We start from the raw sequence: 19377 nt of genomic DNA, 5'->3' as shown, positions 1-19377 counted from the left end.
TAAGTTATGTACTAATAATGTACCAAGTTACATAGATGGTTTAACAGTAGACAGAAGGCTATTACAGCTGGAAAAGGTGGGTAGGCAGAAAGCCAATGAAACAAGAAAAAAGTAGGCTGAACTGAAAATAGCATATTTGAGATTAATACATTTGTCTATGTAAAAATACATGATGTTTATATATTTAATATATTCATGCATTATTCAAAAACTCCATAAGGAACAAATTTTTGTTCTTAAAAAATGCACTGTGAGAGGAAGAAAAATTTAGACAATGTGAAATTCTGCGATTACATCAAACAAGCATATTCTGATTAGGGCTCCCATTTCATTTGTTTGGCTAAACAGACTGAGATTCAAGTAGCACAACTAAGCACAGTAAGGATCACATAGAAAAAAGGCCGGTTAGTCACTCTGGTGAAACAATATTTTAACTTTCTTTTTCTTTTTTTTAATTTATTTTGAGAGAGACAGAGACAGCATGAGTGGGGGAGGGGCAGCAAGAGAGGGAGAGAGAGAATCCCAAGCAGGCTCTGCACTGCTACAGAGCCCGACGAGGGGCCAGAACCCACAAAGCCTTGAGATGATGACCTGAGCCAAAACCAAGAGCCGGATGCTTAACCGGCTGAGCCACCCTGGTGCCCCATCAATATTTTAACTTTCTAAAGCTCACTACAAATCTCCAGTATTACGAATTCTAACAATCTTTTAAAAACATCAAGCATAAGAAGCAATAAACAAATTTCATTCCAGAGTTTATTTTTGACTCTAGGAGATTCCAAATCAAGAGCTCTATCATGGGTGATTAGGGGCTTATTGACTGTATTTTAACTTTTAAAACTGAGATAGTTACCTTCCCTGATCTTTCCCTTTTTTTTTTTTTTTAACATTTTTATTTATTTTTTTAGAGACAGAGACAGAGCACGAGCGGGGGAGAGGCAGAGGAAGAGGGAGAGGAAGACACAGAATCTGAAGCAGGCTCCAGGCTCTGAGCTGTCAGCACAGAGCCCGAGGCAGAGCTCGAACCCACAAACCATGAGATCAGGACCTGAGCCCAAGTCGGAGGCTTAACCGACTGAGCCACCCAGGCGCCCCTTTCTCTTTATTTTTAAACTTCAAAACACACAAGAGGAAAAGGTATAAAATTTCTTTGAAGTTCAGAGAACTGCTGCCTTAATAGCAAAATGCAGAAGTAAACCCAAAGACTGGGATTTCTATATATACAATGTGAAATGAGGACGGAAAGAACTAAATTTAGCCACTGCTCCCTTGCCTCAAACCAGTTTGTTTTATGGGCTTGGACTAGCCCGTGCCTGGGAGGAAGTGTCCCAGCCAGGGACACCCAGCCAGGTGTTACAGCATCACGAAGTGATAAAAACTCCCTCTTCTGGTCACATGTAAGACCACAGTTAAACAGGGTGGAAAAAGCAGGTGTGTGTGTATCTTAACTACTAACCATACAAATTAAGTCTCGTGAAATGACTCAGGATAAACATCTTTTAGCAAATATAACTAAAATGTGGCTTTATATCCTGAAATATCAGCTTTAAAATCTGAAGCACAGCCAACCTAATGATTTCTATGTATTGTAGACAAGTCAAGAATAGCACGGGTAAATAGCCAATTTTTATTGATTGATTGATTGATGCTGCTAGAAACTCACATTTTCACTGTCTTATTCTGGTGACACAAATCAGATCTGTTGAAGTAGTTCATGAAATCACCATAATACTAACCTGGAGGGCAGCTCTGACCAGCCTCTGTGTGGAGAATCAATACAGTGAAATAACTGTCAGGCATTCCCAAAGAATGTTCTTGAAAGCACTGCCCGTCCTAATGCAACACTGAAAAACCACATGTCTATCAATAGAGAACTGGTGGCATTAGTTTAAATACACTAGCGAATGGAATAATAGGCAGTCTTTAAAAAGAAAGAAATAATGTAATATGAATTAACATGAAAAAATAAGATTATTAGGTTAAAAAAGTAAATCTGTAACAAATCTAATGTGGCTGTGTCTGAGGGAAAACAAGAAACATGCAGCCACATAAGTCTAGGAACTAGATACCTTCCCAGGGTGTATGCCAGACTGCAGCCCTGAAAATATGGAGGAGCTTTATTCATTCTGATTTCATGTTTATCCTCCTCTTTCATACTTATTATTTTTTTTTTTTACAAGGTATGTTACTACCCTAGTAATGAAAACAAACCCAAATGCATGTGTTTTTGTTTGTTAATCAGTATGTTTTTGTTACCCAAATGAGAACTTGAGAACTCCCCTCCCAGGAAAGTGTACACATCCCCTTCTGTTTCCTGGCCCCTATGCCTAGGTAACTGTTCTATCAAAACAACAACAACAAAGGAAAATAAATGACCCCAAAGCTTGGTATCTTTGCAATAATTATCTTCAACCCCTACAATATTTAGAAAATGCCTAAAGACTTGAATATGATACATCAAGGTTCTTCATTCAGGTCAGCACACCTCATTAAAAAAGAAAGAAAAAGAAAGCCCACGTACAAACTGAAAGAACAAGCCCCTGCTCCGTAAACTAGGTAAATTCATCCAGCCGCCTGAGCCAAAATTGCCATGAGTCATCCGTCGTCCTGCTTCCCCCATGTTGCTAATCCCCAGACCATGGGCAGGCCCCGCTGGCTTTCTACTTCCACACAGACTGCAATTCCAGGCACAGCTTGAAGCCTTTGCCACAGTCTTAATCTGAGCTTTTCCTCCCGACCCAGCTCTCAACTGGACTAGGGCAGAACAGCCTAGCCTACCAACTGGGCTCCCTTCTTCCACTCCTGCCCGTGTCCCACAGAGCAACCATAAATGAGATCAAGTCACTTTCCTCCTCAAAACCCTCCAGCAACTTCGAATCGCCTGCATTGTCCAGTCCTGAGCCTCTGAGCCCAGGACGACCTGGCCCCAGTCCCCCCTTTATGGAACCTCAACCCAGACCCCTCATTTCCTGACACACTGCTTCTCCACCTCCTCACTGGTCTTCCTGTCATGCCCATCTCAGCATATCTACACTTGCTGTTTTCTCTGTGGTCAACAATGGTCCTCCACATCTTCAAATGGCTGGCTCTTCTTCTCAGTGAGCTTCAGTATCAACAACTCGAGCAGCTTTCTTTGACTAGCCTTATTTAAAGGGTCTTGCCCAGGGGTCATCATTCTCTGTCACATTATTCCCAGCATTTATCACCACATGAAGTAATCTTAGGTTACTTGATTTTGTCTCCACCCTCCCTAACCAGAATACAAGCTGCATGAGAGACACTGTTTTCTTCATTCAGGGGGTGCAACGCCTACAACAGACATTAGGTAGTCTATAAGTATTTGTTAAATGCATGAATAATATCACACAGCCAACTTATTTATTTTTTTAAAGTAACTGGAAAGGCACATTAATAAAGACAGAGATTTCATTAAGAGGAAAAATCAATACATTTTTGTAAGTATAAGTTTAAATGCTGCTCCTACAAATGGCATAAATACTACTACTTAAAGATACTACTTATTACATAACTGAGGGAAAAAGATAAAATTCATTACCTAGGGACAAACTGGTCCTTTATTTGATGCTACTGAAGTTATATGAAAAGATTAATTAGCACTATTTGGCTTGTGGCAAAGAAAAACTGAATTCACTGCATTTATTTTTTATCACGTTATTTTCCGTGACATGAAGTTTAGGTCAAATGGTCAACTTCGAATTTCCACGGAGAGTTAAATTAACGTCCACCTTGACATCATTCACATTGTGACATGCCTGCTCTGGTTAGCTCCCTTCCCTGACTCAGCTCTGACTGCAGGACAAAGGCCTGGCATATGTCTCCCAAGCAAAAGAGTCAAGTATTTTTGGCTCGGCAACAACTTTCAATCTTTATACTGACTACAGAAATAAATATGCCAACCAACTCTCTTTAAAGAAACTACAGAATGTTAGGGGCTGGAACAAAAAGAGGAGGCGCTTGGCTCTGGATAGCTACTACAGATTTAGGATTAAAAAAGTAGAACAGGCCAAAGAGAAATCCAACAACTATGCTAAATCAATTATCTACCTACTACCATTATGTCTTCAAATTACTGAATGCTCTGAGGTAATGAGTTTATGATGCTGACCCAGCTACTCTACGCCACCTTTAAAGTTCTACCTGAGCTAGGACATCTGTCACTAATGATAGCTTTGTGACATGTGGAATTCATTACACCTTCCCTAGATTTTCTTTTAACTCTATACATCCTTATTACAAGCAAGAGAAATAGATAGGAGTAGCCAGAAAACCTGGCCTGGTACATTTTATCCATGTGAAAGAAATTTAATTTAGGAGTTTTACTTGTAAACTGGGAATAGAACTATGCACTTGATGGGCCTCAAAGAACAGGAAATGAGACAATACATGTAAAAATGCTTACTGAATCATCAAAGTGCTATTAAAAATCATCATTAATCTGTGGACTTTTAGGTGAATGGCAATCCTAAAAAGATTCACTATCACTAAAAGTTTCAAAGTAGAAACAGGCCCAGATTATAAAAATGCAGTGACCAAATTTAGCTGGCACACTGGAGTGAACAGGGAAACATTTTTTCTTCATACAAAAACAAAGTTACTCAACAGCCAAATAAAACAACTCACTGAAAATACCCGAAACTGTTACTTTCCATCAGATGGCAAAAGGGGAGGGGTGTTCTTTATGAAACAGCAAAACCTCTGCTTTGTGATGTAGATCCATTGAATTACACGACAGCAAGCACTGGTCACAACTATTTTAAGTGGTGTCAACAACGGGAATCAGCATTTATGCCAGAACCAGCCCATCAGATCTCATAGACTAAGACTCATTTTGCTCTTATACTAACATTCTTTGAAATCAATTAGCTCAAAAATGCAGGAGTCATTTCAACTTACTGATCTTCTGATGAAAATGACATTTTTGAAAAATATAATTTATGCTGGCATCTAAAAGAATCCAAACCACCTCAGTGCACTTCAAGGAACATTAAATCCAAGCAATGTGTGGGGCTGTTAATTTTGCAGGATCGTAATATCTGCAAGTAGAGAGGGCTGCAAGATCACCGCAGTGTTTCTGCTAGCTCTGCTTACACCAAGTTCTGAAAAACCCAGACGGATGATATGCCACCCACTCTCCCTGCCCCCACGCCCATCTATGAACAGAGGTCTGGGACGGACAGATGTTTCACACTGAGGACCAGACTCACGTTCCACTCACAGTGACTGGCAGGGGTTCAGTACGTTATCAACACATAAAAGACCAAGGGTATTTGTCCTCTGTGATCCTTCTGCAGATGAAAATGTGACTGGAGAATTCTGCTTCCTAGGCATGATAAATCCTACCGCTAGGGTTGGTTGGCCTCAGTGGACAGCTCCTTAAGCACCAGAGGAAATCAAATCCAATAGCTTGAGCTGGTGTTTCCTAAAACATGGAGCAGGTATCACTCCCCAACATTCACAACCTTAAAGCTCAAGTGACAACTTACTCCTTTCTCCATATCTCTTTCAGTTCTTCTGATAACATCACAACTACTGTGTGGATAACACTTGCCTAAACCGTGCTAGTCTTAGTCTCCCCTTCCACAAAGGGAGCAGGCCTCAGAGCCGGCATCGGCAAGAACAGTAACAAAGACCTCTTCCCTGTATTTATTTTTACGCCTTGCATGTATGGCAAACAACACTAGTCTTCCTGTTGATGATTGTGGTAAGGTTTTGTTTGCAACGGACTGACTTTAAATAGAAATGGTTTGATTTAAAGAAAAATACTAAATGGAATTATGTAAGCGAATCATAAACATTGAACCCGGTTGATTAAAATCAAAGGAAGGTGGCAGAGGCACATGTGACTATGAGGCCTTGCTCAGGGACTGAGCTGAGCCAAAAGGTGAACAAACGGGTCATCGTAACTAACCTGGGGCAAAATACTTCAACAGCTGACAATGCAAGCAGGGTTTCAACTTATTACAGATTCTAACTGTGGCATCTGCCCAAGCCGAATGAACAGCACTCGTTTACTTCACCTAGGTAAGATCAGCTCATGTCTGCTTTATAAAAGACAGGTTGGGAGGAACCGAGGTATTCATTGGAAGCAAACTCCAAGAGGAGCAGCAGAGAAGCCCAAGCACACAGCGTGTCACAATCACATGGGACGTTCTTCCAACACAGAACCCCAAAGGCACCCCAAAAGTCATCAGCTGATCCTATCTGTTCAGACCCATAGCCAATGGATGTAAACAGGACTACACATTTTATGCTATTCAGTAGCCAGCTTAGGACCAACACACTGATTATGGAGACTCCCGACTTGGCAAACAAGCTCAAAAGAAGGGTGCTTCTGGCCACAGGGAACATCACCATCTCAGCCCTCCTTCTTAGTTAAAGTTTTGGAGGCAATTAACAGGACGTTTCCAGCATGTAATACAAAGTTAAAAACCAGTTTTAAAAAACCAGGGGCCTCCTTTCTTGCCATCCTTGCTAGACTCAACAAACTTTGGAGTTCCCGTCTGTGTCAGTCACTGTGCCAGGCACCAGGAATACACAGCCACAACTCCTGACAGTGGGGAGGGATCTGCCGTTATCCCAATGCACCCCAGCCAGCCTGTGGGTCAGACTCAGGTCTCAGGAGTGGTTTAGAATGCGGATTCCTAAGTCCTATCCCTGAGATTCCCATCTAGCTGGGCAGAATGGTTCTCAGGAAGCTGCCCTTTTAGAAAGCTCCCCTTTGATTTGGATGCACAGCAGGTTTGGGATCCAAGGATTCAAATTATACTTTTAAATCTGAAATTAACAGTAAGGAACATCTTGCTCTCAAAAATAATGAGTAACTTAAGAAAAATATGAAGTATCTTGGACTACTTCAAAACATTAAAACATCAAGAAAGTATATGGTATTACTACGCAGCTTCCAAGAAAGAAAGCAATGTATACTACGAAAGCAAACAGACCTGCAAGAAACTGGAAATGCCAAAATGACACTACCATCATTCACCATCACTGTTCACATGGAAATCCTGGTTAACCGTTAGCTCCAAAAAAGGCAGTTCGGCTAGCAAGAAAGTAAACTGTCTCTTACTACTATGGATAAATAAGCTTCTCACCAGTTCCCAAGAACATTACCACCAACAGGAACTGATTTACAAGCCTTGTTGCTATTGTAGCTTTCTTCTCTCCCCTGGCAGCCATGCTCTTAAAGGAAATGCCTGTTTGATTTTGCAGCAACTGCTCACTTGTTCATACAAGTCACAGATGACTACTACTAACACCTTAATTCACAGAAGACTGCCCACACATTTTCATCAACTTCACTAAAAGATAAGAAAACAGAATCCCTCCATTGGCAGCTATGGATTCTTCCAAATACCTAATAAACAGACTACAATGCCACAGGGAAGGATCTTGAATTTGAAAACTATTTTTGGTGTTAACACATAAGAATGGGCCTTTTAGAATTCTAACAAAAGACCACACGGGTTCCAAAAAACCCTTTTTCCTGTTACAACCCCTATGCCCAAAGATAGAAGAAGACACTGGCCGCAGTGAAAATGCTTCTTGGTACTAGGGCACTGCCCACCTCTCCTTCTCTCCAGGTGAGTGGGGGTGTCAGTCCCAAACTACTCCAGGGTCATCACATGGTGCCTCCCTCAACTTCAAGCAGTTGCTCCCAACCCTACACACCCACACAGGGCCAAACCTCCCGTTTATTCTCCATTAGCCTTCTCCCTGGTGCTGTCTCAGAACTCCTTCAACATTTCCCAGCTGAATCCCTCTCTCAGAACACTTGGGTCCCATCTTTTTGCCAGGGACTCTTCTCTCTTACAGTTTTAATATTTCCCTTGCCACTAGACGGACCAAGGTCCACCACCCAGTGGCTTTATCAGTCCCACCCCTTGCCTGTCCACATAAGACTTTTGAGTCTATGAACCTTGCATTCGTATTTTCTCATTTACATGTTTGAAATGACCACCCTTCCTTTCTCCTTCAACAAGTATCTTATCAAAAGATACTTGGTATACTAGATGCTGTTACAGAAAAAGGGTAGAAATATGATTTTATGACACTCCTTCATGCCCTGTCCCCAATATATTGACATTTAAAAAAAAAATTTTTTTAACATTTTATTTATTGTCGAGACAGAGAGAGACAGAGCGTGAGCAGGGGACGGGCAGGGCAGACAGCGAGACACAGAATCCAAAGGAGGCTCCAGGCTCTGAGCTGTCAGCACGGAGCCCAATGCGGGGCTTGAACTCACAAACCGTGAGATCACGACCTGAGCCGAAGTCAGATGCTTAACTGACTGAGCCACCCAGGCGCCCCAATATATTGACGTTCATTTTTTTTTTTAATTTTTTTTTTTAACGTTTATTTATTCTTGAGACAGAAACAGAGCATGAACAGGGGAGGGTCAGAGAGAAGGAGACACAGAATCTGAAACAGGCCCCAGGCTCCAAGCTGTCAGCCCAGAGACCGACGCGGGGCTCGAACTCACGGACTGTGAGATCATGATCTGAGTCAAAGTAGGCCGCCCAACTGACTGAGCCACCCAGGCGCCCCTCAATATATTGACATTCTTAAAGAGAGAGTGAGATCAAGGATATCATCTCCAGGCAGGGCGCCTGGGTGGCTCAGTCGGTTAAGTGTCTGACTTCAGCTCAGGTCACAATCTCACAAGTCGTGGGTTCGAGCCCCACATGGGGCTCTGTGCCGACAGCTCGGAGCCTGGAGCCTGCTTTGGGTTCTGTCTCTCCCTCTTTCTGCCCCTCCCCCACACGCGTGCTCACTCGCTCTCTCTCTCTCTCAAAAACAAACATTAAAAAAAGAAAAAGAGGGGCGCCTGGGTGGCTCAGTCGGTTAAGCGTCCGACTTTAGCTCAGGTCATGATCTCGCGGTCCGTGAGTTCGAGCCCCGCGTCAGGCTCTGTGCTGACCACCCAGGGCCTGGAGCCTGTTTCGGATTCTGTGTCTCCTCTCTCTGACCCTCCCCCATTCATGCTCTGTCTCTCTCTGTCTCAAAAATAAATAAACGTTAAAAAAAAAATTTTTTTTAAAGAAAAAAGAAAAAAAAAAGAAAAAGAAAAAGAAAAAGAAAATCATCTCCATAAGATGTGCTGGAACAACTGTGTGCAGTGCCTCTGGAAGAGGGGACCAAGAGGGACCCTTTCTAGCTAAGGAAGTCCTGGCAGAGGTAACACCTTTAAGTGGGCCTTGAGCCAAGCCAGCTGTTTTCATACTCCCATTTCCTCTCTCACTCCCTTTCAATCCACTCTGCCCACCAATCCTCCCTGGAGGATCATGAAGTCACATCACTCTGGTGCTAGAAAAACCTGCAGCAGGTCTGCACTGAGGCCAGGGGTGTCTAATGGGCGGGCACTGGGGCTCTCTGAGCACGTCCCAGCCTGTCTCTGCACACTGCTCACCCACAAGTGGCTCCATCAGCCCCGGCTGATGGAGACTCCTTGCAGTACATCCCAGACAGCGGGCAATCTCCTGGCTCTGCGCCTGCTCACATCACGGCTACTGCCAACCTGGGGCCACCAAGTATGGCCGTTCAGCGTATAGACTGTGAAGTTGTATGTGGCAGCCCTATCTATCCCCATCGAAACACTTCCCATTTTAGGGGATTATAGGTGATTTTTTAAAAACGATTTTCTGCATCTTCCACAACGGACATGTATCACACACCTAAAAACTGAGGAAAAACATTTGTGCACATGTGACAACAGATCCACTCTACTCTTCAGAATACCCTAACCAGAAGGCAATTTTCTCTAAGAAGCTTTCTCATTGAGAAGCAATCTGTGTTCCTCCTTATTCTTAAGACCCTGCACCGTTTTTTTGACTTCAGACACAAACATTTCTAAATCCACAGCTGTACTTTTATCTCTCTCTCGTACCTATTATGTGTCAGGCGCTGTATGAGGGGCTTTACCTATGTTGTTTCATTTAATCAATCCCGAGAACCTATGAGGTTGCTATTACCATTCCGACACTACAACAAAGGAAGCTGAGGTTGGAAAATCTGCACAAGGCAAAACAACCAACTTAGGCTTCTTCCAAGTGTACATTTTAATTTTTTTTTAACGTTTATTCAGTTTTTGAGAGAAAGAGCCCGAGCAGGGGGAGGGGCAGAGAGAGAGGGAGACACAGAATCCGAAGCAGGCTCCAGGCTTCAAGCTGTCAGCACAGAGCCCAACGCGGGGCTCGAACTCACAAACCGTGAGGTCGTGACCTGAGCCAAAGTTGGACGCTCAACCGAGCCACCCAGGCACCCCCCAAGTTTAAATTTAAATCCAGTCTAGTTTGGCTTCAAAATCCTTAACTCCAAAATACATGGCAATTGACTAACTGCCTTTTCTAATACTAACCTCCACAAGTCTTCATCAGGAAGATAATATCTTATTCATCTTTGTACTCACTCTAGTGCTCACCCCGGGGCTTCTACTCAGAATCAGAAATTCAAAAAAACCTTTGTGTGACTGCATAAAAAATTTATTCCTTGGGGGGAAAAATGGTGGGATGTGGATATGATGGTGTGACTCTTATAACAACGACTGTCCCAACAGCAAGCCATGTAGGTGCTAGCTTTAAAATGCCTTTCAATGCTATGCTGTCTTCCCCAGCTCTATTTCCACACCTTAGTCTTAGTCTATTATCATGTCTTACCTTTGAACTATTTTCCCTGCTTCTCCCCTTCTACAATTTATTCACACCAAATTAACCCGTGTGGTGGGCCTGTGTTACTTCCTTATACAGGAAAGCCCTAGAGTGCCCCCCAAGGGTCTTCTGACTCTGGCCTCCAAGGCTGTGCACGATCAGGGTCCCTGCCCACAAGGGCACACTTCTCTAGTGTGTACTTACCTTCACTGACCTCCCTCCACCTACAGTGAGCTTCTTTCAGTCTGTACCTCAGCTCGTCCCTCTGTATAAGAATGCTTTAATTCCCAAATGCCACGCTGGTGGCTCTGTCCCATCACTTAAAGCTCAAGTCACCAGGGTCACCTCCCCAGAAGCTTTACTTAAACACTATCTACAGGGGATCTCATTATTATTGTGTCTCAAGCTCATATCTGTAGTAATAAGGACAATGAGGAAACAACTTAAAGTTATTGAAAAAGTATGTCTAGCTAATTTTGCTGGTCTCATAAGCTAAATTATAAACTCCATGGACGTAAGAATCATATTATACATCAAAGTGCCTGAAACAAGGTGGTCATTCAAATACTTCTGAGCTGTTATTGAATCCAACTGGGTAAAAAACTACATCTTCTCATTAAATTTTTTTCTACTGTAAGCACTTTAGGTGGCATTATGACAAAGCAAAACCATCTTATCTGGATTGTTCCATGATTAAACACCCAGACAGCAGGCATGGAGTCTTGAAGCCCAGGGATGGCTCAGGGGTTCATGAAATCCCTAAAGTCGCAATGCTTCATTTCATTCTAAGTACGTGTGCATTTTAATGGATAAGATGTGATAGCTTCCTCACATTCACAGATTAGAACACGAGGTCAAGCTGTATTTAGAATTATTGAACTTGGAAGTTTCAAAATCACATTTCATTTTAAAAAGGCATGTATCTATACTATGTATATATATATCAAATTTTACCAGCCACTGAATTCACAACCATGAGGTGAGGTCTAGAAGGAAATAAACCTTTCACTATACGGACTCAATATTTCAAAAGAGTTTTCATAAAATACATTATTCCTTGTCCAATTTCAATAAAATTCAGAAAATACCCAACATCTGAGAGACATTAACCCATTCGATGAATTAGAAAGCCTACTTCTTGACAGAGGGAGGGATATTATACTCTATCCATGCTGTCACTGGCCTTCAGCTTAATCCTGCTTTACCTTTTACCCTCTCATAATGATTTTTAAATGGTTAAGCACTTACCATAATGTGATTGAAATGCCTGCGGTTTGACAACCTGATTACAGTCGTTACACACCACCAAGTAGAAATCATCGTGGGCTGGACAGAGACCAAATATTGGCATGTCTGCAACAAAGAAGAGAGCATCACTCACTCATCTGGTTCTGATTAATAGGAATCCATTTGGGGCGGCAATACATTCTAAAGGAGCTGCCTTAAGATGAAGTGTAGCAGTACAAGCGTTACTGCAGTAACATTTAAAAATACCTGATGTGGCACCGTGACTAGTAAGAGAGAAATCAAATCAGACTTACAGAAACACTGTCCAGAGAGCTCAAATAAAAGGCACCAAAAATCATCAGTCTGAGGCGAAAGAGACAAATCTACTAAAATGCAAACAATTAATACATTCATAAAATAAAGCAACTTTACGTGAACTCGACCAAGGATTATGGGGAAGAATCTGCAACCACATAAAATGCTTAACGATTCACAAAGCTCTATCATCTAATGGTTTTATTTGTTTAACTATGCATTCTATTCCAGCCATCTGGTCTCTGAGTTCCATGGAACAGTTAAGAAAGGAAGCAGAGGCTTCGCTGAAGAGTAAAACTGCTGGTTTGGTCAGAGTATAATACAAAGAAAATTATTTTTATACTCTTTTTTCAGGTCACAAGAACCTCTAGTCCTTTCGCTTACATACTGATGCTCCTGGACACATGGAACTTGTGTACAAACACAGCATTTCATATATTAATCTCAGTTCATTTACTAGAATAAGGCAAGATACAAGTTGGATTTTTTTTTTTTACAGTTAAGAACTTAATTAAAACACAAACGTGAAACTAAATTATCTGCATAAACACAAAAACTGAAAGTGACTTGATATCTGGTAATTTATATATATATGTGTGTGTGTGTGTATGTACATACACATATATACACACATATACACCTATATATACATACACATACCTATATGTACATATACACACATATACATATACACACATATATATGTATATACATATTTTTTAGTTATTTTTGAGAGAGAGCGAGCAAGCAAGCACGCAAGTAGGGGAGGGGCAGAGAGAGAATCCCAAGCAGGTTCCACACTATCAGTACAGAGCCCGATGTAGGGCTCAAACTCACGAACCATGAGATCATGGCCTGAGCAGAAGTCAGATGCTTAACTGACTGAGCCACCCAGGTGCCCCAGACATCTGGTAATACATGGCTAACTAAAGTGTCATAACCATGAATCGTTACTTATTAACAACAATCTAGGTAGGGAATAGCGCTAACATTTCAGATCGAGAATCTAATCTCTTAAGTATTTCAAAATTGGCAATTTTAGGGGTGCCTGGCTGGCTCAGTCAGTAGAACGTGGGCCTCTTGATCTCAGAGTTGTGAGTTTGAGCCCCATGTTGGCCAAAGAGATTACTTAAAAGAAGACAACTGGTGATTTTAAACAGGTTTTTTACACTATTTAGAATATTTGCAATGAATGGATTAACTAGCACATTTCAAAATTAGGCAAATAGTTTAGGAGACCAAATACCAAGTTTAAAGGGGGGAAAAAGATCCATTATCTAATTAGCATCTGTTTTCCTTCCTGTAAGATTGAACTTCACACTTTCTCCAGCTTGGGTAATCTTGGTAGCTTTACAGGAAAATGCCCTGAGGAGATGTAAAGTGATCACAGTCTCACAAGTATCAAATTACTGACCTAATATCTACGTAAGGATATAGCTCAGATTTTCTTAGACAGTTTCTATTACACTAAACTGCACAGACAGCTATAAATCTGAAATATACCAGGGACCAACAAGATTCTGGGATGCGGTGGCAGCACTGAGCAGTTTCTAGGTGCTATTATCTCATTCTTTTCTCACAACTGCCTAGGTAGATACCATTACAACCCCACTCTAAAAAACGAGGAAACTGATTCACAGGGAGATGAAGTACTTTGTCTACGTCAATAGCTGGGATTCCATTCTGACTCATAACAATGGCTTGGATTTAGTCCCTTGAAGATCAGAGGAACGTGATTTCTAGAAATTCCTTCCAGTTTCCACCTCCAATAAGTTGGAATGTCAGAGCTGAACACCTTTGATAGACTGATAATGTAAGAAGCTTCTAGTAGACTACTGACTTCTGTGACTAAGCTTAATAATTTAATGAAAAATAAAAACCAAACAATGTGCTATTTTCCTTGAAAGCATGCCCACATTGAGTTAAAAATAGTACATGTGGGAGAAAAAGAAAGGTTATATCCATGCAATGATCAACATATAATAAGCCATTTTCCATGGCTACAATTTCTTGACATGACATTTCATTTAAAAATAAAATTATGTATTTTAAGTACTTTCCTTAAGTTCCATGTACCCCTGTGCTACATGCCTCCAATACAGGACAAATTAAAGAAAATCTGAATTACAGAACTAATATGGCATTCGTAATTTATAGTGTGAAATGTCTATAAATATCAAATCAACAGTTTCATTAATGAAATTCGCTCATTTAGTTTTATTAATTAAAACAGTAGTTAAAACAGCATTAAGTTAAATGGTCTCAGTTTAGAGTTAGGCCTCTGCGTGCTGGTTTGTGTGGCTTCCCACAGCACTCAATGTCAAGCAATGCTGTTTCAAATATATCACTTTGCCAGACACGAGATACTTCTGGGGACTAGCCCCCCTACCCCTTTATAAATAAAGCCATTTTTACAAATTAAAACCTGTGCCAATCTTTTCAAGTAGTAACAATTCAACTGGCCACAATAGTGTTTATATAGGAAACTGTTTTTACTCTGATTCCTTTGATCCTTTTGTGAGACTTGGAAACACTAGTAAAATTAACAAGGTAGGGGTCATTTCTGTAAGGGACCAGGAATCTGTACTTGTGTAAAAACTTTAATTTCCTCAATAACTTAAGATCATTTGCAATCGATGATGACAGTAATCATGATCAACAGTTGGCCTTTACTGAGAGACTGCTATTTGACAAGCCCTGGCACATGTAAGCACTTATTACATGGTTTATCCTACAATATAATCCTCACTTTACTGAAGGCGATATCAACTTGTCTATTGTCACCCAGCAAAAAAGCACAAGCAGGACTCAAACTCAAGTGTACTCTCTCTGTGAGCTCAGAATATCTCACCAGCTACCTCATCACACTCCCTAAAATTTGCACTCGTGTGTGCACGTGTGCCATGAGCGCATGCACACACATGCACACATAATCCCCATGGAAAGAAACATGGTATACTTAAATCCAGTTCATGCTACCCTAAGAAATCAAATTCCTGTTACGAAAATCTAAAGCAACTTTAATTTTAGCTTTCTAAATTCTTTACTTTCAGATATCCATATTTGGAAAGTAAGCCAGAAGACACAAAAAAATTTAAATAAAATGTCTCCAGGAGTAAAAAAAAAAAAAAAAAAAGAGTTCTATATCCCTTTTCTGCACTGGAACATTCCAGAGGCCTTAGCAACAGGAACAGAATGTGGAATGTTGTGGCAACAGAGAAAATGAAATAATTTTTGTGAGAGACAGTATGTATGTTTCTGAATTTTTTTAAAGCATAAATTTATAATGAGCCCATCTACAAATTAACATATAAAACTTGCCCAAATGCAGAAAGGTAAAAGATTGATTTATATCAAAATATGAAAAAGAATTGATAAGCTACTATCAACTACTTAGCTACTATTGAGTTGTTTTTTTTTTTTTTTTTAAGTTTATCTTTATATTGAGAGAGAGAGAGAGAGAACAGGGGAGGAGGAGAGAGGAACACAAGAGAGAACCCCAAGCAGGCTCTTCACTGTCAACGCGGAGCCCGACACAGGACTCGAACCCAGGGACTGTGAAATCATGATCTGAGCCAAAATCAAGAGCTGAATGTTCAACTAACTACGCCACCCGGGTGCCCCACCACTGAGTTTTTTTTAAAGTTTGTAAAATACACTGCAAACATACAACTTATACCATTATATACTTCAAAATAACGTAGTTTTAAAATCATACCTGGCTCCATGCACTCTGACTAGTTTGAAAGAATAGATTTTTTGTGTGTAGGCCCTAAATCTTTCTCAGGATTCAGATCACTCCAATCTCCCAATTAGCACGTAGACCAATACCCACATCTAGGCCATTATGTACTTTGGAGACCCCAGGCCAGCATACTAGGAAGGACTGGGTTTAAGTACATGGACACATGGGCACGTGTGCAGATCTCCACAGGCAAATGTAGAATGAAGGCTCTCTGCCTGAAACCAGACCCTAAACAGGAGGGAATGTGTTCAGTTACTTTCCTGCTACTCTCCCCATTTTGAGGACTGAGTCCGACAGCAAAACTCGTGTACTGTGACAAAGTGTTTCACCTTCGCAGTACCCTGGGTGTCTCCCTTCTCCCATGCTCCCCAACTTCTACATACCAATGACTTCCACATTTCCATCTCTAACCCAGATGGCTCCTGAGCTCTGTCTAGACTCATATATCCAACTGCTACTAGACGCCGCCATCTGGATGGCTTATACACATCTCAAATGGAATAAGCATGGTCAAGAGAACTCCACTTTCCACCCTGCCCTTTACCCACCCCCAAAACCTTCCCTCTCTTCGGTAAATGACACCATTTATCTCCCTGAGTGCTCCAACTGAAAACCCAGATGTCATCTCTGACTCCTCCTTTCCTCATCACATCCAGGCCACCAGCCTGTCTGGTTGGCTCTACTCTAAAACCTCCATCCACTTCCCTCCATTATCTAAGACCACTGCTACAGAGCCTACCACCAGCACCTTTCTGACAGACTGTGGAAAAAGTCTTATCTACTAGGTGGTCTACAGTTACTTCCACACGGCTGCCAAAGCGGTTCTGTGAAGTCCTCCAACAGATCACATCACTACCATTAACATGTCTCCAGGGGCCTCCCACTCCTTTAGGAATAAAATCTCAGCCCTTACCACAGCCTCCAGGGCCCTGCCGGATGTTCCTCCACCTCCCTCTCACTTTCTGTTCCCTTATTCCTCCTTGCTCCTCTCTCCTTGACTCACTCTGCTTCGAGCACACGGTCTTCCTTTTTCTCCTTAGACCCAGAAAGCTATTCTCAGCTAGGTTCTGCCCTTCGTCTTCATAAGATGCCTAGTACATTCATTCACACACTAGCAGGTCTGGCTCAAAGCTCTTCTCTTCGAAGGGCTTCCCCTTCCCCAATTAGTTACGCTCTATCACAGGTATTGTATGTAAGCAGAGTGGCAAACACAGAAGACCACTCCCTATCATTCTGGGCAAGTTCTATAACCTCTTTGAACTTCAGTTCCTTCTTGTGTCATATATTTGGTAATGATAAACAGTACCTAATTCACTGGTCACTAGGCACTTCACAGGGTTGGAAGATTAAGAGAACATAGGGAAAACCCTAGAATGCCACAGAAAGTGCTCACACAACAACCTCCGCCCAAGCCTGTGAGACAGCGGTCATGCACCCACACTATTGCTCAGGAAACTAAGACACACAGACATTAAGATCTTACAAGCTAGTAAGTGGCAGAGTTGACATTTGTTTTGGTTTTTGTTTGTGTGTTTGTTTAAGGAGGCTTCACACCCAATGCAGAGTCCAACCTGGGGCTTGAACTCACAACCCTGAGATGGAGACCTGAGCTGAGATCAAGAATGGTTTGTTTAACCAACTGAGCCACCCAGGTGCCCCGAACCAGCTCTGCAGGGCTCACAAGCCCAGGAAACTCCCAACATTCTTCTAGAAACACTGCCTAAATCTGCCTCCCCCATTCCACCCCACTGCCCCTGCCCCTGGTAGTGGCCTCCACACACCAGGACAGACTTCCTACCAAACCCAGCGTTTCTTCCCTTTTCAGGCTCCTCCAACCTACTGCCAAAGTCACAGGCCTATAAAGAAATAACACCACTCCTCTCCTTGAAGACCTCTGCTGGCTCCAAAGCGGGGCTCAGATCCCTGACCCACCTCTTTGCAAGCAAGGCCCCTATCACTCTGGTTTTCCCATCTCTCTGGTGTGAGTCAACCTGCTCCAGTCTCAAGACTGCTTGGCCTTCTCAGAGCCTGCCTTATACTCCCACAATCCTATCTTTTGGCCAGAACAGTTCCGGTAGCGTGGAAAACTTTCCCCTCTTCTTTCTGGAACTCCCGCCTTTTCATAAGAACCCGTTCCACCGCTCTCTCTGCTGTGCTCTTCCTCATACCATTCATTTTCCCATCGCAGTCCTTCACTCAATGATTGATGAATGGTCATTTATAGGCAGACACCTCTGCAGCCCTGCCTGACAGCTGACTCCTTGCCTTCCCTAGCACAGATCCTGAGAAGCAAGCTCTCGCTGTGTGTTTGTGAAGTCATGACTGGCACTTGGAACTCTTCCGCAGCTTCCAGTTGCTCTTAGAATAAAAACTGGCCCATGTGGCCTTGAACAGCCTTGACCTGCGTCTCTCCCTACTGGCTGTTTGCATCTGGCCCTTCTGGCCTTTCTTTTGTTCCTGGAGCACATCATGCTCTCTCCTGTCACAGCACCCAGGCACTTGCTATTCTGTCTGCCTGCAATCACCACCTTCTCCACACCTTTACCTGCCTTGTTGTTTTAGGACATTCAGTCTTGGCCTCAAGGTCACTTTCTTGGAGACTTGGTTAGACAGGCCCTGTTTGTTACATGTTCCCAGAGCACTGACTTAGTTACTAGCCTTGCCACAATGTACCATGCCCAATTTATAACAATCCATCTAGTTGTGTGAACCTCAATTTCCTCCCACTAGAAAAAGTTCTGTATTTATCCAGCTTCCTGCTCTAGTGACAGTGCCTGACAATGTCTAACTTGACCGACAGGAAGCAGCAAATAAATATGTGTTATATATCACTTGATGAATAATAAGTAAAGTATTAAAGTCCCTGTGGTACCATCATAAGTCAAGGTTATAATTGTGTCTTGTGTCATTTAATGACATAGAGTCATCCACTAGAATTGGGTGATACATTTAGTGATACAAACATTGAAGGGTGAGAACGGTTCCCTTGAACACATGATCAATCCCATTCCTGGAGGCCGCTTCTGGCAAAAAACTCATGTTTCAGGGCCTGATTCTCATCAGCAAATTCTCTTTCGCTAGTGGTGCAGTACAGTAACAAAGAGCAGTTGTGGAGTCAGAGTACCTGGGTTCAAGTCCCTATTCTTCCTCTTACTAGCTAGGTGATCACGGTTACATTATTTGATGTCTTTGAACTTCAGTTTCCTCCTCTGTGAAATATATTTCAGTGTTATTTTGAGGATTAAATGAACTAATCCATGGGGAGCACTCAGTGCTGAGCATGCAGTAAATACTCAATACCTGTGAGCAAAAGAAACAAAAACACAAAATATATACACACCAGAAATGTCTGCAAGGGCCCAGCTCTCACTAATTAAACTCAAAGAAGACTGCCATACACACAATAGTGACTATTTTACAATG

At 42.0% G+C, this 19377-nt stretch overlaps 1 protein-coding gene across 7 annotated transcripts in view; it reads right to left on the bottom strand.

The window, feature by feature from the left end:
• ATXN7 (ataxin 7) overlaps positions 1 to 19377 on the bottom strand; it is a 142265-nt gene that overhangs the window by 40309 nt on the left and 82579 nt on the right. For all 7 annotated transcript variants that reach the window (XM_053897605.1, XM_053897609.1, XM_053897608.1 and 4 more), the window contains one exon: positions 11916 to 12020. In XM_053897605.1, coding sequence (XP_053753580.1) covers positions 11916 to 12020 — 105 coding nt within the window. The remainder of the gene's footprint in view (positions 1 to 11915; positions 12021 to 19377) is intronic.

Source organism: Panthera pardus, unplaced genomic scaffold (assembly GCF_024362965.1).
Source record: "Panthera pardus isolate Hobbes unplaced genomic scaffold, ASM2436296v1 HiC_scaffold_8, whole genome shotgun sequence".
Lineage (NCBI taxonomy): Eukaryota > Metazoa > Chordata > Mammalia > Carnivora > Felidae > Panthera > Panthera pardus.
This window is presented reverse-complemented; position numbering and strand designations above follow the sequence as displayed.